The following is a 23737-nucleotide window of genomic DNA, read 5'->3' as shown; positions in this document are numbered from 1 at the left end:
CTTTTTTAAAATGTTAACCTTGTCTTAAGAAATGGATAGATGTTTAGATCTAGTAATTTAATTTTGTAATTAGCTACAATTGGGTAACTAACTAATTATATGCTTTAATTTCAAATCATCCAAGTAAGATTGTTTCATATTTGTTTCAGAATGCTTCAATCTATAATAACTGAAAATTTTATTCAGTTCTCTTAATTTTTAAGAAAGTTATGGGCTTTTGACAGTCCTTGATCACAGCTTTTGTGTTAAGTCAATGGAAAAGCAATAGGGAACAAGATGCTAATTTCCGAGTATGAAAATGGCCATAACTTTTTTAATACTGAAGATATGAAAGTGAATTAGGTGTCAAATTAAACTTCTTTTTATGCTTTATCTGATGGGATAAATTACAGACTTGATTTTTAAAATCTCAAAATTTTGTAACTTTGCTACTACAGGTGCTGCCTGTACGGAGTTTGTACGTTCTCCACGTGACCTGCGCGGGTTTTCTCCGAGATATTCGGTTTCTGCTCACGCTCCAAAGACGTACAGGTTTGTAGATAGTTGGCTTGGTATAAATGGAAGAATTGTACCTAGTGTGGGTAGGATAGTGCGGGGATCGCTAGTTGGTTGTAGATTAATTGGCTTCTGTAAATTGTCCCAAGAGTGTAGGATAGGACTAGTGTGCGGGGATCGCTGGTCGGCTCGGACTCGGTGGGCCCTAAGGACCTGTTTCCGCGCTGTATCTCCAAACCAAACTAAAATGATCTTGATTGCAAATAGTTTTACAAAACACTGCCTTGCGTTGGTCGATCGATTTCCTCAGTTGTAACGTCTCGCTGTTATGTTTCAGCACGTAGAGAGAAGGAGGTTCTTCTCTTTCTTCTATCTGTGTATTAATGCAGGAAGCTTGTTGTCCACCATCATCACTCCCATCCTACGAGGTTAGTACAGCTTCACAATTCTCTGCTGTGATTGCATTGGATCATTGGTGCCTCAAGTACAATAGGTGGAGCAAAGGGGAAGATACAGAGCACAGAATATAGGTCTCAGCATTGTAGCGCATCATAGAAACATAGAAACAAGGTGCAGGAATAGCCCATTCTGCCCTTTGAGCCAGCACCGCCATTCAATATGATAATAGCTGATCTTCCAAAATCAGTACCCCGTTCCTGCTTACTCCCCATATCCCTTGATTCCGTTAGCCCCAGGATCTATATCTAACTCTCTCTTGAACACATCCAGTGAATTAGCCTCCGCTGCCTTCTGCGGCAGAGAATTCGACAAGGTGCATCACAGCTTGGTTTGGGAACAGTTCCATCCAAGACGGTGAGAAATAGAGGAGTGAAAACGCACACCTCCACATTCAGGGACAGTTTCTTCCCAGCTGTTATCAGGCAACTGAATCATCCTACCACAACCAGAGAGCAGTGTTGAACTTCTATCTACCTCATTGGTGACCCTCGGAGTATCTTTGATTGAACTTTGCTGGCTTTACTTTGCAACTAAACATTATCAGGACCCCGTTCCCGCTTTTTTCCCCTTGATTCCATTAGCCCTAAGAACGATATCTAACTGAGTCAGTCGGGTATTTTCAAAGCGAAGATTCAATCCAAGGCCATTGGAAGAAATTACAACGAATTGTGGACGCAGCCCAGACCATCACACAAACCAACCTCCCTTCCATTGACTCCATCTACACCTCACGCTGCCTCAGCAAGGCCAGCTGCACAATCAAGGACGAGTCGCACCCTGGCCACTCCCTCTTCTCCCCTCTCCCATCTGGCAAAAGGCATAGAAGTGTGAAAACTGCAGATTCAGGAACCATTTCTTCCCAGCTGTTTTCGGGCAACTGAATCATCCTACCTCAACCAGAGAGCGGTGCTGAACTACTATCTACCTCATCGGGGACCCTGGGACTATCCTTGATCAGACTTTGCTAGCTTTACCTTGCACTAAACGTTATTCCCTTTTCATGTACCTATACACTGTAAATGGCTCGATTATAATCATGTATTGTCTTTCAGCTGACTAGATAGCATGCAACAAAGCTTTTCACTGTACCTCGGTACACGTGACAATAAACTAAACTGAACCATTGACAGATCCTTGATTAATACGGGTGTCGGAGGTTATGGTAGAAGGCAGGAGAATGGGGTTGAGAGGGAAAGGTAGATCAGCCATGATTGAATGGGGGAGTAGACTTGATGGGCCGAATGGCCTACCTCTGCTCCTATGAGTTATGGACGTATGGAACTGATGCGCTACAATGCTGAGAACAATATTCTACACTCTGTATCTTCCCCTTTGCTCTATCTATTGTTGTTGAATTTGACAATTGTATTTATTTATGGTATATTTGACCTGTTTGGATTACATGCAGAACAAAGCATTTCACCATTAGACCAGATATCCTGGAGTAACTCAGCATGTCAGGCAACATCTGTAGATAGGTGACATTTTGGGTCGGCACCTTTCTTCAGACCCAACCCGAAACGTTATCTGTCCATTTTCTCCAGAGATGCTGCCCGACACGCTGAGTTACGCTAGGATTGTGTGACTAATATTTGGTATAAACCAGCATCTGCCGTTAATTCTCATTACATGCTGCCTAATCCAAGGTTTCAAGGCCAGTTTATTGTCACATGTACCAATTAATATAAAGTGAAACATGAGTTACCACACAGCCATACTAAGTGAAAAGCAACAAGACACACAACCACATAAAAGTTAACGTAAACATCCACCACAGTGGACTCCACATTCCTCACTGTGATGGAAGGCAATAAAGTTCAATCTTCTTCCTCTTGTTCTCCCGCGGTCGGGGCAGTCAAACCATCCCCAGTCGGGTGAACAAAGCCCCCGCAGCCGACGATCGAAGCCCCCGTCGAGGTGATCGAAACTCCTGCGTCGGGGCGGTTGAAACTTTCTCCGCGGCGTGGAGCTCCCGAGTCGGCCTCTTCTTACCAGAGACTGCGGGCTTCACGACGTCAAAGTCCACAGGCCCCGCGGTTGGAGCTTCGATCCCCGGCAAAGGGATCACAATCTCCGCAATGTTAAAGCTTGGAGCGCCGGGTCGGTCTCCAGGAAAGGCCGCCAACTCCACGATGTCAGGCCGCTGTGGGGACAGAGATACGATACGGAAAAAAATCGCATCTCCGTCGAGGTAAGAGGTTGAAAAAATGTTTCCCCCAACCCCCCCCCCTCCCCCCACACATAAAACAAACCAAGGAACACTAAAACATACTTTAAACAGACTAAAAATAACAAAAAAGAAGAAAGGACAGACAGACTGTTGGCGAGGCAGCCACTGCTGGGTTACTCCAGCACTTTGTGTCTATCTTTGGTATAAACCAGCATCTGCAGTTCCTGTGTATTACATTTAAAGACATTCTTTAGTCGGAGGGCGGTTGATCTGTGGAACTCATTGCCACAGAGGGCTGTGGAGGACAAGTCAGTGGATAGTTTTAAGGCAGGGATAGACAAATTCTTGATTAGAGAGGGTGACAAAGGTGGGGAGAAGGCAGGAGAATGGGATTAGGGGAGAGAGAGATTGATTAGCCATGAATGAATGGGGGAGTAGACTTGATGGGCCGAATAGCCTGATTCTACCCCTATTCCTTATAACCATATGACCATAAACATAGAAACATAGAAAATAGGTGCAGGAGTAGGTCATTCGGCCCTTCGAGCCATTCAATGTGATCATGGCTAATCATCCAGAATTCATTCCTATAACCTGTGAATTTGTGAGCTTGAAGCTTCTCAATGTACCTTCGTGGAAGTGATGATAATAAACCTACACTCAGCACTTGTGTCCGCCTTGACATTGCCTTGTGTTCTCATTCAGCGGACGTGAAGTGCTTTGGCGGAGAGTGTTACGCTTTAGCTTTCGGCGTTCCTGCTGCTCTGATGGTGGTAGCAACAGGTAAGCAAAAAAACGATCAACTTCAGCATGTTTCCCTTGCCAACGTTCTGTACTCATCGCCGCTGGAGGCATCCACTCCTCACCCTGGATTGTTGAAATTAAATTGAATGTTGTATTTTGGGGGAATCAAACCACAGCAGGACCGTCACAGTAAATGACAGGGGGAGCGTTATGTAATTACATAAAACTGGAGGAATTAGGACAGGTTTAGAGGGACACGGGCCAATTGCAAGCTGGTGGGACTAGTGTGGGCGGGACATATTGCCCAGTGTGGACAAGTTGGGCCGAAGGGTCTGTTTCCATGCTGTAAGACTCTATGATTTTATTCAATGTTCGTACCATTGGGTTGTTAGCTACCCAAACACTATGTGTCTTTATTTTGTAAATCAACATTTGCGATTCCTTGTATCCTCTTCTGCCACCCTCTGACTCTTATCACTAAACCAATTTTACTAAACCAATTGTCTAGCTCACCCTGGATCTTGCCTTGCAGATTAATCTACCATGTAGGACCTTGTCAGAGGCCTTGGTCAAGTCCATGTAGACAACGTCTGCAATGTTGCACTTATCCATCCCCTTAGTCACCTCTTCAAGCCATGCTGACTCCCTTATCAGTCCTCTCCTTGAGTAAGTTAGTCTAGAGACACACAGTGGAAACAGGCCCTTCGGCCCACCAAGTCCATTGCGACCAGCGATCCCCAGGCCCTATCGGAGGGGGGTAACGAGTGCCATTTGGCATGGGCCTCATGCCTGTCTGCTTCAATAGGATCTTGGTTTGGTGGTCTCTAAAATTGAAATTGGCCTGGGCCTCAGTTCATCTATGAGAGGGCCTGGTGATCCCTGCATAATAACACTATCCTGCACACACAATTTACAATTTTACCAAAGCCAATCAGCCTACAAGCCTGTACGTTTTTGAAGTGTGGGAGGAAACCGGAGAAAACCCACGCAGGTGACGGGGAGAACGAACAAACTCCGCATAGACAGCACCCGTGGTCAGGATCGAACCCGGGTCTCTGGCACTGCAAGGCAGCAACTCTACCGCTGCGCCACCGTGCTGCCCAATCTTGGCCGCCGCCATCTTCGGGTTTGGGGAGGATTGTCACCGCGTAGAACAAACATTCCTGATGCTCCACATTTCCGTGTGGAAGCAGAAGAAAGATGCATCTCATAAGGGAGACGAAGAGCAGGCAAAACATTGCCATGAAAATGTGAGCCTTGATTGTATTATTTTGCCCTTTTCTTTAGTCGTCTTCCTATCTGGGAGTGGTTTGTACAAAAACCTTCCACCGCAAGGAAACATATTGGTCCGTGTCTCCAGGTGTATTGGGGTAAGTGTGTAGAAACTGACCCACTCATCAAGCTTCCTTAGTTAATTCCTCTATATGGTAACAGGCAGCATCTCTGGAGAGAAGGAATGGGTGATGTTTCGGGTCGAGACTCTTCTTCATACTGAGAGTCAGGGGAGAGAGAGAGACACAGAGAAATGGAAGGGTAAGGAGTGTAAATGACAGATGTCCCTGAACCTGGAGGTGTGCGTTTTCACACTTCTATACATTTTGCTTCATGGTAGAGGGGAGAAGATGGAGTGGCCAAGGTGCGACTCGTCCTTGATTACGCTGCTGGTCTTGCTGAGTCAGCGTGAGGTATAAATGGAGTCAATGGAAGGAAGGTTTAAAGAAAGGTATTGAAAATTAGGAGTTGTGATTTTGGAGATTGGTAGATCAGTGGGTAACCACGGGTCATGGATTTAATAAAAAAACAAAGAAAATAGGTGCAGGAGTAGGCCATTCGGCCCTTCGAGCCTGCACCGCCATTCAATATGATCATGGCTGATCATCCAACTCAGTATCCTGTACCTGCCTTCTCTCCATACCCCCTGATCCCTTTAGCCACAAGGGCCACATCTAACTCCCTCTTAAATATAGCCAATGAACTGGCCTCAACTACCTTCTGTGGCAGAGAATTCCAGAGATTCACCACTCTCTGTGTGAAAAATGTTTTCCTCATCTCGGTCCTAAAAGTTTTCCCCCTTATCCTTAAACTGTGACCCCTTGTTCTGGACTTCCCCAACATCGGGAACAATCTTCCTGCATCTAGCCTGTCCAACCCCTTAAGAATTTTGTAAGTTTCTATAAGATCCCCCCTCAATCTTCTAAATTCTAGCGATAGAAACAAGGAACAACAGATGCTGGTTTACAAAAAAGGACACAAAGTGTTGGAGTAACTCAACAGGTTCAGCAGCATCTGGAGAACATGGACAGGCAACGTTTCGGGTCGGGACCATTCTAATCAGTCTGAAATGTAGGTTAATTTCAAGTCTTGAAATGCAGGGTCAATTTCTAATCGGGCAGCACAGTGGCGTAGAGTTGCTGTCTTCCAACGGCAGAGACCCGGGTTCATTCCCGACTACGGGTGCTGTCTGTACGGAGTCTAGACAATAGGTGCAGGAGTAGGCCATTCAGCCCTTCGAGCCAGCATCGCCATTCACTGTGATCATGGCTGATCATTCGCATTCAGTACCCCGTTCCTGCCTTCTCACCATATCCCCTGACTCCGCTATCTTTAAGAGCTTGTACGTTCTCCCCGTGACCTGCCTGGGTTTTCTCCGAGAACTGCGTTTTCCTCCCACACTCCAAAGTCATACAGGTTTGTAGATTAATTGGCCCGGTGTGATTGTAAAAATGTTCCCTGGTGTAGGACAGTGTTTATCTGCAGGGATCACTAATCGGTGCGGGTTCAATGGGCCAGAGGGCCTGTTTCCATGCTGTATCTCTAAAGGGCCTGTCCCACTTACGTGATTTTTTTCGGCGACTTGCTGGCCACCCATCATAGTCACAGCAGGTGACACCTGTATGGTCGTGAGTAGTCGCCCAAAGAGTCGTACCTTTTTCTGGTCGCCGCTGGATTTTCAACACGTTGAAAATTTTCAGCAACCTGCTGAGACTATGACGGGTACTGGCAAGTCGCCGAAAAAACTCGCGTAAGTTGGGCAGGCCCTTAAAACTAAAATAATAAAACAAAATTAAGCTCAACGACGTTAGGCGGCATCTGGAGAACATGGACAGGCAACGTTTTGGGCCAGGACCTTTCTAATCAGTCTGATGTGCAGGTTAATTTCAAGTCTTGAAATGCAGGATCAATTTTTAACCGGTGAAATTGATTTCACCACTAACTTCCATCCGGCACTCAAATACTCCCTACTGTTTCTAAACCTCACTATCTCCATCGCAGGTGATAGACTACTGACCGACATCCACTATAAACCCACTGAATCCCATGGCTATCTGGACTACACTTCTTCCCACCCTGCTTCCTGTAAGGACTCTATCCCCTACTCACAATTCCTCCATCTACGCCGCATCTGCATGAGGTGTTCCAAACCAGGGCATTGGAGATGTCCTCATTCTAGCAATGTTACAAAATTTTGAGATTTAAAAAATCAAGTCTGTAATTTATCCCATCAGATAAAGCATAAAAATAAGTTTAATTTGACACCTAATTCACTTTCATATCTCAAGTATTTAAAAAGTTATGGCCATTTTCATACTGGGAAATTAGCATCTTGTTCCCTATTGATTTTCTATGGACATAACAAAAAAGCTGTGATCGTGGACAGTCAAAAGCCCATAACTTTCTTAAAAATTAAGAGAACTGAATGACATTTTCAGTTATCATAGATTGAAGCATTCTGAAACAAATATAAAATAATCTTACTTGGATGACCTGAAATTAAAGCATATAATTAGTTAGTTACCTAATTGTAGCTAATTTCAGACTTCAATGACTAGATCTAAACATCTATCCATTTCTTAATAAATGATTAACATTTTTAAATAGCCTAAATGTCCAAATAATATTCACAAATAATTCACAATAAAACATGATTTTTAAATCTCATTTACATTAATTTATAGGCCAAATGGAAGGAATTTAGTGTTCAATTGCTGTAAATAAATGCCCATTTAAATCAGCTTTCCAGTGGGTTCCTGTGGAACGCGTTGGTTTAGAACGTTCACATTGCGGTAGATTTGTGCCCCAAATGCCGAGAAAAATACTGCGGGATATAATGGGTCCAAAATGAGCTTCTCGCAATATTAAACTTTGTATAAAGGGATCTTTAGAAGCCCTTTTTAATGTAAAAATATACAGCCCACCTTCAGATATTTGCTTTATGAGACCCTGCGGTTGCTGGCGGTCGCGGGTTTAGAGATTGATTTTTAAACTACTATAACTATTATACGAGGCCTTTAAAACTAATAATAGCTTTTGCGACGGGGTCTTCCAGCGATTTTTCGTTAATAATTAACTAGGCTGAACATCTTCGATTTGAACAGCCTAGAGAAAATTGCGTTTTAAACCCGCCCCCCTCTAAACGGCGCCAAAATCGCGCACACGGGCTGGGACAGATTTTCAGCGACTCTTCAGGTAGGCTTTGCAACATACCTACTCATTCTTCAGGGAACGGGGTTCCCCTCTTCGACTATAGATGAGGCTCCCACCAGGGTCTCCTCTGTATCCCGTAGCTCTGCTCTCACTCCCCATCCCCCCACTCGTAACAAGGGCAGAGTCCCCCTTGTCCTCACCTTCTACCTTCCCAGCCGTCACATACAACAGATAATCCTCTGACATTTTCACCACCTCCAACGGGATCCCACCACTGGCCACATCTTCCCATCTCCTCCCCTTGCAGCTTTCCACAGACACCTATCCCTCCGTAACTCCCTGGTCAATTTGTCCCTTCCCACCCAAACCACCCCCTCTCCTGACACCTTCCCTTGCAACAGCAGGAAATGCTACACTTGTCGCTTTATCTCCCCCCTTGACTCCATTCAAGGACCCAAGCAGTCGTTCCAGGTGCAGCAGAGGTTCACCTGCACCTCCTCCAACCTCATCTATTGCATCTGCTGCTCTAGATGTCAGCTGCTCTACATCGGTGAGACTAAGCGTAGGTTTGGCGATCGCTTCTGGCCCAACACCTCCGCTCGGTTCGCAATAACCAACCTGATCCCCCGGTGGCTCAGCACTTCAACCCCCCCTCCCAATTCCGAAACCGACCTTTCTGCCCTGAGCGTCCTCCATGGCCAGAGTGAGGACCACCGTAAATTGGAGGAGCAGCACCTCACATTTTGCTTGAGTAGTTTACACCCCAGCGGTATGAACATTGACTTCTCCAATTTCAGGTAGTCCCTGCTTTCCCCTTCTTTCCCCTCCCCTTCCCAGCTCTCCCTCAGCCCACTGTCTCCGCCTCGTCCTTTCTTCTTCCCCCCCCCCCCTCCTCCCCCACCCTCACATCAGTCTGAAGAAGGGTCTCGACCTGAAACGTCGCCTATTTCCTTCACTCCATAGATGCTGCCTCACCCACTGAGTTTCTCCAGCATTTTTGTCTACCTTGATTAAAAGAGATGTCCTTTCTTGTAGTTTGCAATCAGAAATCGCTGGAAACATCGTTCGAGTGCCTATGCGAAAAGGGAACATTGGCTTGACTGGGCAACGGAAAAATATCCAGTTACGTGAAACTTTTCCACTGAATTTTATTGAATAATTTAATTGAATTTTTTGTTAAATCATAAGATATTATTTTTCATTTTCTGAAACAAACTATTTTTTTGATAGAATTCTTTGTCTCACAGGAACATGTTATCATGGAGATTAAGATGGTTACTCGAGTCCTGTTTCTTTATCTCCCTCTTCCAATGTATTGGGCACTTTTTGACCAGATGGTAAGAAACTTGTTCAGGAAGTCAAGTCGTCAAAACTAAAGGTTGTTCGGTAACTTTAGAAAGAGTTAAATGAAGATGAATGAAAGAGAGGGAAAGAGAGAGAGAGAGAAGGGGAGTGAAAGAGGGAGGAGAGAGAGAGAGAGAGGGGAGAGCGAGATGAGGAGAGAGGGAGGGAGAGATAAAGGGAGAGAGACGAGGAGAAAGAGGGAGGTTTGGAGTCTGCGGTGGGCGAGCCGGGTTTACCAGGCGGACCACCCATGTTGGGCCCCCAGCGGGCGATCCTCGCTCCTCTGCTCGGATGCTTTCTGTGTGGAGATTGCACGCTCCCTCAAAGCATCCCACTTCCCAAATACGGATTTGTAGGTTAATTGGCCTCTGTAAATTGTCCCTCGTGTGTAGGGGGTGGATGAGAAACTGGAATGACTTGGTACTCGTGTGATCGATGGTCGGCCTGGACTCAATGGGCTGAAGGGCCCGTTTCCATGCTGTATCTTTCAATCAACCAACACCTCACGGTGTTAGAAAGGAGATGAGGAGGAATTTCTTCAACCAGAGGGTGGTGAATCTGTGGAATTCATTGCCACGGGTAGCTGTGGAGGCCTCATCATTGGGTATTTTTAAGGCGCAGATTGACAGATTGTTTATCAGTACGGGTGTCAGGGGGGAAGTCCATAGAATGGGGTTGAGAGAGAAAGATAGGTCAGCCATGATTGAATGGCGGAGTAGACTCAATGGGCCGAATGGCCTACTTCTCCAACAATGACATGATTTATGCACTTGTTGTTGCCAGGGATCCCGATGGACTCTACAAGCCACTGTAATGAATGCCAACTTTGTAAGTAAGCACCTTCTGATAGAGCATCCAGTCCTGTCGTACTAAATGGAAGATGTCTGACTCATACATGTGGAACTATGTGGAACTAACAAGCTGTGAACTCTTATTTCAGGGCGGATTTATTATACAACCTGATCAGATGCAGGTAACGTGGATGCATTTCAAACCTCTTTGATAGTCAGTGAGATTTATGATGTTTGTTATGCCGTAAATATGCGATAAGGACTAATGCCCCTGTCCCACTTAGGAAACCTGAACGGAAACCTCTGGAGACTTTGCGCCCCACCCAAGGTTTCCGTGCGGTTCCCGGAGGTTTTTGTCAGTCTCCCTACCTGCTTCCATTACCTGCAACTTCCGGCAACCACCTGCAACCTCCGGGAACCGCTCGGAAACCTTGGGTGGGGCGCAAAGTCTCCAAAGGTTTCGGTTCAGGTTTCCTAAGTGGGACAGGGGCATAAGAGTCTGCCCGCTTTGTTTTAGTTTAGAGATACAGCGCGGAAACAGGCCCTTCCACCCACCGAGACCTCGCCGAACCAGCGATCCCCGCGCACTAACACTACCCCACACGCACTAGGCACAATTTACATTTACACCAAGCCAATTAGCCTGCAAACCTGTACGTCTTTGGAGTGTGGGAGGAAACCGAAGATCTCAGAGAAAACCCACGGGGAGAACGTACAAAGTCCGCACAGACGGAGCCCGTAGTCAGGATGGAACCTGGGTCTCTGGCGCTGTAAGGCAGTAGCTCTACCGCTGCGCCACCGTTTTCTCTACAGTTACTTTAGACAGAAAGCATGATAACAGCTTTGATCATCCTGCTATTGAAAACAAGTTGCCAGGACTTGAGGGACTGAGTTATAGGGAGAGGTTAGCCAGGCTAGGATTTTATTCCTTGGAGTCTTAGAAAATGAAGAGTTGATCTTAGAGAGATATATAAAATCAAGAGGGGGCATAGATATGGTGAATGCACAGCTTTTTGTGTCTATCTTGATCAATTGTCGATATCAGATAAATGTAAAACGTTAACCATTCACACTCAAGTGTTGTCGTGCTGTGTCTAATAGCCTGTTTAGGGCCTGTCCCATTTGGCGATTTTTTTCGGCGACTGCCGGCGTCATTTCAGTGTCGCCAAAAGATTTTGACCATTTCAAAATCCAGCGGCGACAAAACAAATGTTGCGACACTTGAGGAGACACCGAGCGTCACGCCACATCTCCGCGCAAATCTTTCAGTAACCTGATACGTCAGTCAATGATGCCGGCAGTCACCGAAAAAATCGACATGTGGGACAGGCCTATTTGGTTGACTACGAATGCAAGACAATGTTACTAAATCCCACTAATTATTATTATTGCTTTTTGTCTTTTTGCTTTGCACAGACAATTAACGCCATTTTGATAGTCACTTTTATTCCAATCTTTGACATGGGCGTTTATCCACTCTTTGCAAAATGTAAACTTAATTTGACGTAAGTATTTGCGCCTTCAAGTCAAGTCAAATCACTTTTATTTCTATAGCACGTTTAAAAAACAACTCTGGTTGACCAAAGCGCTTTACATTGGTGGAGGTACTAACGTTATGCAACAGTGGTTCATAGATTAAGTACATACATAAATACATACATATAGCCCTCCCTCAGAGGACGTCAAGAAAGGCTTGAGAGTAAAGATGAGTTTTAAGTCTCGACTTAAAGGAGTCGATGGAGGGGGCAGTTCTGATGGGAAGAGGGATGCTGTTCCACAGTCTAGGAGCTGCAACCGCAAAGGCGCGGTCGCCCCCTGAGCTTATGCCTAGGTGTTCAGTAACCCCAAGTCAGCCGATCTGAGGGACCTGGAGGTGGTGTGGTGGGTAAGCAGACTTTTGATGTCGGTGGGGGCATAAACATAAAGAAGGATCTTGAAATTGATTCGGAATCGCCAAGTGCCATTTCCGTGCTTTAACCTCAACAACACGTGGCTGTTAAACGTGCGAAGGTGTAAGAAAGGTGAAAGGGGAGAGCAGGACAAAGCTGGCAGGTACTAGGTCGTCATAGATGAGGGGGGGTGTTTGAGAGGCAGATGGTTGGAAGAAAGGCCAGAGATAAGAGCAAAAGGCACGAGACAGGATTGAAGAGAGTTGTTGATTGTGAAGCCAGAGGAAAGAAAGTAGCTGTTGGGCGGGGGGGGAGGGGGGGGGGGGGAGGGAGAATCAGGTGGGAGTCCAGGTGGGCACAGTCGAGGCATCAGGTTAGAAGGATCTTAGCCCAAAATATCATCGGTCCAGTCCCTCCACAGATGTTGCCTGACCCACTGACTTCATCAATCATCTTGTGTGTTTTCCTGAAGACACCATCTTCTGCCGTTTCTTGCGTTTCCAACTCCTGAACTCTTGGTGTAAGGCGGAGATTGACAGGTTCTTGATTAGCACGAGTGTCAGGGGTTACGGGGAGAAGGCAGGAGAATGGGGTTGAGAGGGAAAGATAGATCAGCCATGATCGAATGGCGGAGAAGACTTGATGGGCCGATTGGCTTAATTCTGCACCTCTCTCTAATGAACTAATACAGTGCTCGATAACTCTATGACTCTGTCCCCCGAGGGCTCGTATAAATTACCATGGGCGGTCACGGTGGCGCAGCGGTAGAGTTGCTGCCTTGCAGCAATTGCAGCTCCGGAGACCCAGGTTCCAGCCCGACTATGGGTGCTGTCTGTACGGAATTTGTACGTTCTCCCCGTGACCTGCGTGGGTTTTTTCTGAGATCTTCGGTTTCCTCCCACACTCCAAAGACGTGCAGGTATGTAGGTTGATTGGCTTGGTCAATGTAAGAATTGTCCCTAGTGGGTGTAGGATAGTGTTAATGTGCGGGGATCGCTGGTCGGCGTGGACCCGGTGGGCCGAAGGACCTGTTTCCACGCTGTATCTCTAAACCTAAACTTCTTCTTCTTCGAGTCCGTTGCAATCTCAGATGTCGTTCTGCCAGTATCTGGCGCAGGTCACAGCTGGTCGGGTCGGTTCAGCCAGGTCCTGGGGGCTGCACTGGGGGGCGTCGTCACACTCCAGTAGGTGGGACATTGTCTGTACTGCTCCACAGCTGCATGTGTCTTCTGCCTGGTAGTTCCATGCTTTCATAAGTGCTTTGCACCTCCCCTGCTCCACTTGTAATCTGTTGAGGGTCTTCCAGGTTGGCCATGGGAGGTCGTGCCCGCAGGCGAGGCATTCAGTCGGAGTGATTCCTCTCTCCATCCAGTCGTGGGCTCGTGTGTTGAGCTGATTCCATTCATCTTTCCAGATGTTGGTCCTTGCTGTTTCTTTGGTTGTCTGGAGAGGTGGGACTGTCTGCAAGAAACTGGCTCTGGATTTCAGTCGGGGTGGAGGTGCTGTGTGTCTGTGCAGGGGGTGCCTGGTATCGATCTCCTGTGCTCTCCGCTCGTCTTGGGCGACGATGGATCGTCTGATATGGGGGGGGGGGGGCAATACCAGCTAGGGTGTAGAGGCACGGGACTGGCGTTGTCTTTATGCATCCCGTGATAATGCGGCAGGTGTCGTTGAGGGCTGTGTCAACCAGTTTGGTGTGGTGGGAGCGGCTCCAGCTTGAGCACGCGTATTCAGCTGTGGAGAAGCACAGGGCTAGGGCAGTTACACGGATGGTTGGTGGATCAGCGCCCCACTTTGAGTTTACCAGTTTGCGCAGGATGTTGTTGTGAGTGTTGACCTTGGCTTTGGTGTTCTGAAGGTGGGTTTTGAAAGAGAGTGTCCTGTCGAGTGTGACTCCGAGGTACACGGGGTGGAAGTGGTTGGAGATTTTGTGGCCATCCCATGAGACGCTCAGTTGTTTTCCTGCATCTCGATTTTTAAGATGGAAGCTGCATAGTTGGGTTTTTGATGGGTTGGGTTTCAGGTGGTTGTTATTGTAGTAGGTTGTCATCTCTTGGAGGGTGCTTTCCAGGACAGACTCGATCTTCTGGAAGTTCTCCTGTTGGGTGGTGATGCAGAGGTCATCAGCATAGATGAAGCGGCGGCATTGTGGGGGAAGTGGTTGGTCGTTGGTGTAGATGTTGAAGAGGAGGGGGGCCAGTACGCTGCCTTGTGGTAGGCCATTCTTTTGGGCTTTCCATTTGCTCTTCTTGTCGTTTAGTTGAACGAAGAAGCGCCTGTTGTTGAGAAGGCTTTTGATGACTTGGCACAGGTCGAGGTCACCAGTCATGTCAAAAAGTTTCCTGATCATGGTGCGGTGCTGGACAGTGTCATAGGCAGCGGTGAGGTCTATGAAAGCTGCTCCGGTGATGAGTTTGCACTCAAAACCGTCCTCAATGTGTTGGGTGAGGTTCAGTAGCTGCCCGGCACAGGAGCGGCCAGGGCGGAAGCCAGCTTGATCTTTAGTAAGTTTGGAGTCTATAAGTGGCATAAGGCGTTGGAGTAGTAGCCTCTCGTAGAGCTTGTAGGTGATGCAGAGGAGGGAAATGGGTCTGTAGCTCTTTGGGGATGATGGGTCCTTTCCAGGTTTGGGAATTGCGACAGTCTTGGCCTTTCTCCATACAGGTGGGGTTGTTTTCTGTGCCATGCATGAGTTCAGCATTGCTAGGAGCCAGGTCTTTGCTTTAGGTCCAAGGTGCTGTATCATTTCCGTCAGTACATCATCGATTCCTGCTGCTTTCCCAGGTTTCAGCATGCTCATTGCTACACTCATTGCTAAACGAAACTAAAGACTCCTTGTTCCTCCAGGGACTGCAACAGTGCTGTATAACTAAGAATGTGTTCTATGTGTCTCTAGGGCTTGTTACACTGCCTCAATGACTCTAGGTCCCTCTAGGCTTGTATAAATCTATGGCAGTAACCCTTTGTCCCTCCCTGGCCTGTTGAAGTGCTGTATAACTCTATGACTGTAACCCTATGTTCCCCTACACCCCCCTCTCTATGCCAGTGATATGCTCCTAGCCTCAACGATGTTTCCCTCTTGGGGTCATGTACATAAGTGATAGGAGCAGAATTAGGCCATTCGGCCCATCTACTCCGCCATTCAATCATGGCTGATCTATCTGTCCCTCTTAATCCCATTCTCCTGCCTTCTCCCCGTAAACCCCTGACAACCGCACTAATCAAGAATCTATCTATCTGTGCCTTGGAAATATCACAATATCTCTAGCCGACAATCGGCCTAGCGGGGAACCTCGTCAAGTCAAGTTTATTTGTCACATACACATACAAGATGTGCAGTGAAATGAGAGTGGCAATGCCTGTGGGATTGTGCAAAACAACAGAACAGAACAGAATCAGTATTTACAAATTTTTTTAAAGACACAACAGTAAATTAGTCCCTGGTGAGATTAGAGTTTACAGTCATGACGGCCTGTGGGAAGAAACTCCGTCTCATCCTCTCTGTTTTCGCTGAGTGACAGTGGAAGCGCTTGCCTGACCGTAGCAGCTGGAACAGTCCGTTGCTGGGGTGGTAGTGGTCCTTCATGATCTTGCTGGCTCTGGATCTGCACCTCCTGGTGTATAGGTCCTGCAAGGGGGTGAGTGTAGTTCCCATGGTGCCTTCGGCCGAACGCACTACTCTCTGCAGAGCCTTCCTGTCCTGGGCAGAGCTGTTTCCAAACCAAATCGAGATGTTGCCGGATAGAATACTTTCTACAGCACCAGAGTCGAAGGATTGAAGGATCCTCAGAGAGACTCTGAATTTCCTCAGCTGCCTGAGGTGGTAAAGGCGCTGCCTTGCCTTACTCACCGGTGCGGCAGCGTGTGTTGTCCATGTCAGATCCTCTGTGATGTGGACTCCCAGGTATTTAAAGCTGCTCACCCTATCCACAGTAGTCCCATTTATCCCCAGTGGCATGTACATCCTCGGTTGTTGAGCCCTTCTAAATTCCACAATCAGCTCCTTAGTTTTAGTGACATTGAAGAGGAGGCTGTTGTTCTGACACCAGAGTGTCAGGTCAGCCACCTCCTCCAGGTAGGCCTTCTCATCGTTATCGGAGATCAGGCCCCCTGAGGTCATCCGTTGCCAGCGCCGAGTTGTCCTGGTTTTCAATCGCGCTTCCAATTTCTTACCCCCCCCCCACCAGCATCCTCCCACTAGAATCAGTCTGAAGAAGGGTCCCAACCCGAAAGGTCACCTGTGCATGTTCTCCATAGATGCTGCCTGACGCACTGAGTTACTCCAGCCCTTTGTGTCTGTCTAATCCCCCGTGATCGTGCTTTAACTTTCTCCCCCCATTGAAGGCCTGGTGAAACCGTTGACTATTTCCTTCTCTCTCCCTCTCTCTCACCGTTCCCCAGGCCTCTCAGAAGGATGACGGTCGGCATGCTGCTGGCTTCCGTGGCGTTTATAGCCGCGGCCGTTGTGGAGCTCCAGGTGCAGGTAGGTTCGAATCCCGCGCTCCCACCCCTCCGCTCCCCACACCTCTCCCTTCAACGTGTGACATGAAAGGCCAGGGGTGACCATGTTCCATTTTAAGTCTCCACCCCGTTCCTTCCCTTGCCTCCTGCCTTGTAACCGACACAACGTTGAGGAGCAACACCTCATCTGGGCACATTGGAGTCTTCGTCAATGGGCCGGCACGGTGGCGCAGCGGTAGAGTTGCTGCCTCAGCGCCAGAGACCCAGGTTCGATCCTGACTATGGGTGTCCGTCTGTATGGAGTTTGTACATTCTCGTCCGTGACCCGTGTGGGTTTTCTCTGGGAACTCCTGTTTCCTCCCAGTCTCTCAAGACGTACAGGTTAGAGGGTTTATTTGGCTGAGGTGAAAATTGTAGATTGTCCGGAGTGTGTAGGATAGTGTACGTGACTATCGCTGGTCGGTCGCTATCGCTGGCCGATGGGCCCGGTTCCAAACTATATCTTTAAACTATGCTAAACTAAATTAAACTAACCCAAATTCCTGTCACTAATTTCTCCCATTCACACAATAGCCAGATAACCATGTTTGCAGACTGATTACAGTGTGAAGAAGCGTTCTGACCCGAAACGTCACCTATTCCTTCTCTCCACAGATGCTGCCTGACGGATGCGCTGAGTTACTCCAGCATATTGTGTCGATCGAACCATGTTTACAGCCTATTGCTATGGTCACCCTGGTTTTACCCTGTTCGGGACTTCTCCCCCTTCTTCACCGAAGATAGACACAAAAAGCTGGAGTAACCCAGCGGGACAGGCGGCATCTCTGGAGAGAAGGAATGGGTGACGTTCCGAGTCGAGACGCTTCTTCAGACTGAGAGTCAGGGGGGAAAGAGGCATAGTGATGGGGAAGGGTAAGGTGTGAAAAGGAGAGATCAAAGGGGAAGACGCTCGAGGGAATGCAGAATGATTCATTGTTAGCTGAGGGGAAGGTGACAACGAGGCGTACACGCAGTAATATTTCAGTTTAGTTTAAACTTTAGAGATACAGCGTGGAAACAGACCATTCGGCCCACCGAGTCCGCACTGACCAGCGATCCCTGCACATCTACCATCCTACACACACTAGGGACAATTTTTTACATTGAAAACAAGCCAATTAACCTACAAACCTGTCTGAAGAAAGGTTTTGGCCCGAAACGTTACCTATTTCCTTCGCTCCATAGATGCTGCTGCACCCGCAGAGTTTCTCCAGCACTTTTGTTTGCCTTCGATTTTCCAGCATCTGCAGTTCCGTCTTGAACACAACCTATAAACCTGTACGTCTTTGGAGTTTGGGAGGAAACAGAATATCTCGGAGAAATCCCAGGTGGTCACAGGGAGAACGTACAAACTCTGTACAGACAGCACCCGTGGTCAGGATCGAACCCGGGTCTCTGGTGCTGCAAGCGCTGCAAGGCAGCAACTCTACCGCTGCGCCACCGTGGCACCTCTTTAATTCCCTTTCTTTACGTCCCATTCAAGCTTCTTTCATATTATTCCCAGCTCTGACGAAGGGCCTTCGACCTGAAATGTTAACCCTGTTTCTCTTTCTGCAGATGCAGCCTGAGCTGCTGAGTGTTTCCTGGTTCAAGTCTGACCTCAGCTGCTCCTCCACTGTGGAGTTTGCACATTCTTCCTGCACATTCCCAATGGGCCTGGATTTTGTTCAGGCTTTCCTTTGATATTTTTTTAAATCGTATCGTTGGCCCACTGAGTCCAATAGTTCATAAGTTATAGGAGTAGAATTGGGCCATTCAGCCCATCGAGTCTACACCGCGATTCATTCATGGGTAGGGTTGCCAACAGTCCCGTATTAGCCAGGACATCACTCATATGGGGCTAATTGGTTTGTCCCATACGGGACCGCCCTTGTCCCCTATTTGACTGCTACTGCTCGGGTCGAGGGGACTGTTGGGTTGGAGCGCCGCGTCCGGCACCCGCCTGACCTGCCCCGACGTAGTGCAGCCCATGGAGTGCAGCAGCAGCAGCGCCTCGCCCGTGGCCCCGTCGGTCGGCAGCCCGGCCAGCTGTCTGACCTTCGAAGCTTCGCTTACCGGCGACACCATGGCAGATCATCGGTTCATGAGTAGGATGGGGTGCCGGGCTTTATGTGTAACGTCGCACACAACGTCCAGCACCCGGGCCAAAACTCCTCAGCTGGCCCGCCGGCTGGGCTTTGTGTGCAGTCCAGCACCCGGGCCAACTCATCATTCACCCAACCACGGCCAAGTCGGTCAATGAATTGCCGTCCGGAATTTGTCCCTTATTTTGACCTTTTGTCCCTTATTTGGGAGTGAGAAAGTTGCCAACCCTAATCATGGCTGATCTCTGCTTCCTAATCCTATTTTCCTGCCTTCTCCCCATAACCCTTGACACCCGTTCTAATCAAATATTTGTCTATCTCTGCCTTAAAAATATCCACTGACTTGGCCTCCACAGCCCTCTGTGGCAATGAGTTCCACATTTTAACTACCCTCTGACTAAAGAAATTCGTCCTGACCTCCTTTCTGAAAGAGCGGCCTTTAATTCTGAGGCCATGACCTCCCACCAGTGGAAACATCCTTTCCACATCCACTCTATCCAAGCCTTTCATTATTCTATAAGTTTCAATGAAGTTTGCCCTCAACCTTCTAAACTCCTGCGAGTCCAGGCCCAGTACTGTCAATCTTGTAAATCTTTCTTCCCTCAACTTTCTCTACAACTTACAACTAACTTTTCTGCTGTTTTCTACAATGCCATTAAATATGCTGACACAAAATGCTGGAGTAACTCAGCGGGACAGGCAGCATTCCCTCTCTCCAGAGATGCTGCCTGAGTTACTCCAGCATTTGGTGTCTATCTTTGGTTTAAACCAGCATCTGCAGTTCCTCTCTCTGAAGAAGGGTCTCGATCCGAAACGTCACCCATTCCTTCCCTCCAGCGATGCTGCCCGTACCCGCTGAGTTACTTCAGCCTTTTGTGTCTATCTTCGGTTTAAAACAGCATCCGCTGTTCCTTCTTTCACATTTCATCTGCAGTTCCTTCCCACACATTAAATATGTTGATATCTTTGTGTTTCCCAGAGCACTTTGGTGCCAGAACCTGGTGTTAAAGAAAGTTACGTTCAGTTCCTAAACCTGGCTGATAAAGATATTACCATCTCGCTCCAAGGTCACGATGGCTTTCCAACCACCATGGCACCCTCTCAGGTAAAGTTCTCGGAGCAGAATTAGGCCATTCGGCCCATCATGTCTACTCCACCACTCAATCTTGGTTGATCTATCTCTCCCTCCTAACCCCATTCTCCTGCCTTCTCCCCATAACCCCTGACACCCGTACTAATCAAGAATCTATCTATCTCTGCCTTAAAAATATCCATTGACTTGGCCTCCACAGCCTTCTGTGGCAAAGAATTCCACAGATTCACCACCCTCTGTCTAAATACATTTCTCCTCATCTCCTTCCTAAAGGAACATCCTTGAATTCTAAGGCTATGGCCTCTAATCCTAGATTCTCCCACTAGTGGAAACATCCTCTCCACATCCACTCTATCCAGGGCTTTCACTATTCGGTAAGTTTCAATGAGGACCCCCCCCCCATTCTTCAAAACTCCAGTGGGTGCAGGCCAGGTGCCGTCAAACGCTCGTCGTATGTTAACGCTATAATTCCTGGAATCATTATTGTAAACCTCCTGTGGACCCTCTCCAACCCCAGCACATCCCTCCTCAGATATGGTGCCCAAAATTGCTCACAATACTCCAAATACGGTCTGACCAGCGCATGACCAAGCCTCAGCATTATATCCCTCGTTTTATATCCGAATCCCCTCAGAATAAATGCTGCCATTGCATTTGCCTTCCTTACTACCAATTCAAGTTGTCAGATAGTTTCAGATACTCTAATTTCAAATAGTCCTTGCTTTCTCCCTCCTTCCCCTCCTCCTTCTCCTCCCCCTTCCCAGCTCTCCCACAAGCCTACCTTATCCCGCCCCCCTCCCCGACATCATTTTGAAGAAGGGTCTCGACCCGAAATGTGGCCTATTCCTTCTCTCCATCGACGCTGAGTTTCTCCAGCATTTTTTATTTTTCCAGCATCTGCAGTTCTTTCTTAATAAGTGTGATGTGTTGCATCTCGAGAAGTCAAATCTGGGCAGGACATTCACAGTGAATGTAGGACCCTGGTGAGCAATGTAGAGCAGAGGGATCTAGGAGTGAACTGCATGGTTTCTTGACAGTGGCATCACAGCTAGAAGGGATAGTCCTAAAGGCACTTGTTTGGTACTTTGGCCTTCATCAGTCAGGGCTTTGAGAAGAGAAGTTGGGATGCTATGTGTAAGAAAGAACTGCAGATACTGGTTTAAATCAAGGGTAGTCATAAAATGCTGAAGTAACTCAGCAGGTGAGGCAACATCTCTGGAGAGAAGGAATGGGCGCCGTTTCGAGTTGAGATCCTTCTTCAGACAATTGGACAGGACATTGCTGAGGCCGCATTTGGGATATTGTGCTAAGTTTTAGATCACCCAGGTACAAGAAGGATGTCGTTAAGTTGGAATGACTGCAGAGATTTACTAAGATGTCGCCAGGACCTGAGGCCCTGAGATGTAGGGTGAGGTTGGACAGGTTAGGACTCTATTCCTTAGAGCACAGGAGAATGCAGAGGTGTATAAGATCACGAGGGGAATAGGTAGAGTAAATGCACAGTCTTTTATCCAGTGTAGGGGGATCAAGAACCAGAGAATATAGTTTTACATTGAGAAGAGAAAGATTTAATAGGAACCTGAGGGGAAATGTTTTCACACAGAGGGTGTTGGGTATAGGGAACGAACTGCCAGAGGAGGTAGTTGAGGCAGGTGGTATGACTATATTTAAAAGACATTTGCACCGGTTCATGGATAGACAGGTTTAGAGGGATATATGGGCCAAATGCGGGCAGATGGGACAAGTGTAGATGGGGCAACTTGTTTGGCATGGAAAGGTCGGGCTGAAGGGCCTGTTTCCTTGCTATTTGACTATGACCCTCCAAGATACGGTGAAAAACTTTGTTTTCATTGTTATTGTGGCAAATAAGGCAAATGGTTATGCAAGGAATAGATGATATGGGTCCGTTAGAAACATGGAAAGTAGGAGCAGGAGTAGGCCATTCGGCCCTTCGAGCCAGCACCTCCAATCAATATGATCATAGCTGATCATCCAGAATCAGTACCCAGTTCCTGGTTTCTTTGATTCCGTTAGCCATAAGAGCTATATCTAACTCTCTCTTGAAAACATCCAGTGAATTGGCCTCCACTGCCTTCTGTGGCAGAGAATTCCACAGATTCACAACTCTCTGGATGAAAACGTTTTTCCTCATCTCAGTCCTAAATGGCCTCCCCCTTATTCGTAAACTGTGGCCCCCGGTTCTGGACTCCCACAACATCGGGAACATTTTTCCTGCCTCTAGCTTGTCTAATCCCTTAAGAAATGTACGTGTTTCTATAAGATCCCCTCTCACCCGTCTAAATTCCAGGGAAGTTTAGTTTAACTTGGCATAATGTTTGGACAAGATGGACATGAGTACACCAGATAATGCAAAAGAAAAAAATAAACAGTGCGAAAAAATAGAGTTGCAGCTACAGAGAAAGTGCAGACAGAAAAAGCGCAATGGCCACATTGAGGTAGATTGGAACGTAGAGAACAGAATAGATCTGTGCAAGAATAGACCCTTTGGCCTACAATGCCCATGCTAAACATGATGCCGTTAAACTAATCTCCTCTGCCTGCATGTGAACCATATCCCCCGATACCCTGCATATCCATGTGCCTATCTAAAAGCCTCTTAAATGCCCCAGTCACCACGCTGAGTTCCAGAGACATAAAACGCTCTCTGTGAAAAAAATCGCCTCACACATCTCCTTTAAAATTTGTCCCTCTCGTCTTATAACTATGCTCTCTAGTCTTTGAGATTTCCACACTTGGAAAAAAAGATTCTGACTGTCTACTCTATCTATGCCTCTCATTATTTCATATACTTCTATCAGGTCTCCCTTCAACCTCTGTCATTCCAGAGAACATCTCCTTATAGTTAATACCCTCTAAATCAGGGGTGTCAAACTCGCGGCCCGCGGGCAGGATGCGGCCCATGAAGGGGTCGGATCCGGCCTGCGGGATGATTTTCCCGATGCCAGAGTGGGCTGCAGCTGTCCACGGTGCCGGAGCGGGCTGCGCTCGCAGCGCAATCCGGCACGCATGAAGTTGCATTTTGCTCGTGGCCTAAAATGAGTTTGACACCCCTGCTCTCAACCATGCAGCATTCTGGACTCTTTCCAAACCTGCACTCTTTCCAAACCTGCACTCTTTCCAAAGCCTCCACATCCTTCCTGTAATGGTGCTGTAAGAATGACAATAAGAAAGACTAGAGGCATACCACAAGGACTTTGTGAATGACTTTTCTGAGTTTCTGGCTGGGATTATGCCCAACTATGACCGTGTCCTTATGGTTGGGGACTTTAACATACACGTGTGCTGTCCTGATAAGCCGTTGGTGAAGGACTTTTTAACTCTTATTGACTCTTTTAATTTTGTGCAGTGTGTGTCTGGTCCCACACACGAACATGGACATACATTGGACCTTGTTCTCTCTTGTGGCTTGCCTGTGTTGAACTTGGAGGTCTGTGATAGTGTGTTTTCTGATCATATGCCTGTACTATTTGATGTTGGTTTTTCCAGTGCTGCAGTTAGACCTGTAGCGTCTGCTCGGCTCTGTCGGACCTTTAACCCTTCTGCTGCTGGCCAATTCTCTGCTGCTTTCGATCAGCTCTGTGCCCCCTCTGCGTCCACTTCCCTTGGTACGGAGGAGATTAGTTCTTGGTTCCACTCCTCCTGCAGAACTATACTGGACTCTGTGGCTCCGTTAAAAACTTTGCAGCCCAGAGCTAAACCCGAGCCCTGGTTCAGTGACGCGA

At 47.5% G+C, this 23737-nt stretch overlaps 1 protein-coding gene across 1 annotated transcript in view; it reads left to right on the top strand.

Moving 5' to 3' along the window:
- LOC116974902 (solute carrier family 15 member 2-like) overlaps positions 1-23737 on the top strand; it is a 60783-nt gene that overhangs the window by 20484 nt on the left and 16562 nt on the right. Inside the window, exons 6-15 of the mRNA XM_033023511.1 lie at positions 833-923; positions 3830-3907; positions 5156-5238; positions 9329-9415; positions 9541-9630; positions 10421-10465; positions 10578-10610; positions 11845-11933; positions 16719-16800; positions 19881-20006. Coding sequence (XP_032879402.1) covers positions 833-923; positions 3830-3907; positions 5156-5238; positions 9329-9415; positions 9541-9630; positions 10421-10465; positions 10578-10610; positions 11845-11933; positions 16719-16800; positions 19881-20006 — 804 coding nt within the window. The remainder of the gene's footprint in view (positions 1-832; positions 924-3829; positions 3908-5155; positions 5239-9328; positions 9416-9540; positions 9631-10420; positions 10466-10577; positions 10611-11844; positions 11934-16718; positions 16801-19880; positions 20007-23737) is intronic.

This window comes from Amblyraja radiata, chromosome 7 (assembly GCF_010909765.2).
Source record: "Amblyraja radiata isolate CabotCenter1 chromosome 7, sAmbRad1.1.pri, whole genome shotgun sequence".
NCBI classification, from domain to species: Eukaryota; Metazoa; Chordata; class Chondrichthyes; order Rajiformes; family Rajidae; genus Amblyraja; species Amblyraja radiata.
Note: the sequence above shows the minus strand (reverse complement) of the source record. Positions and strands in the feature narration are given on the sequence as shown.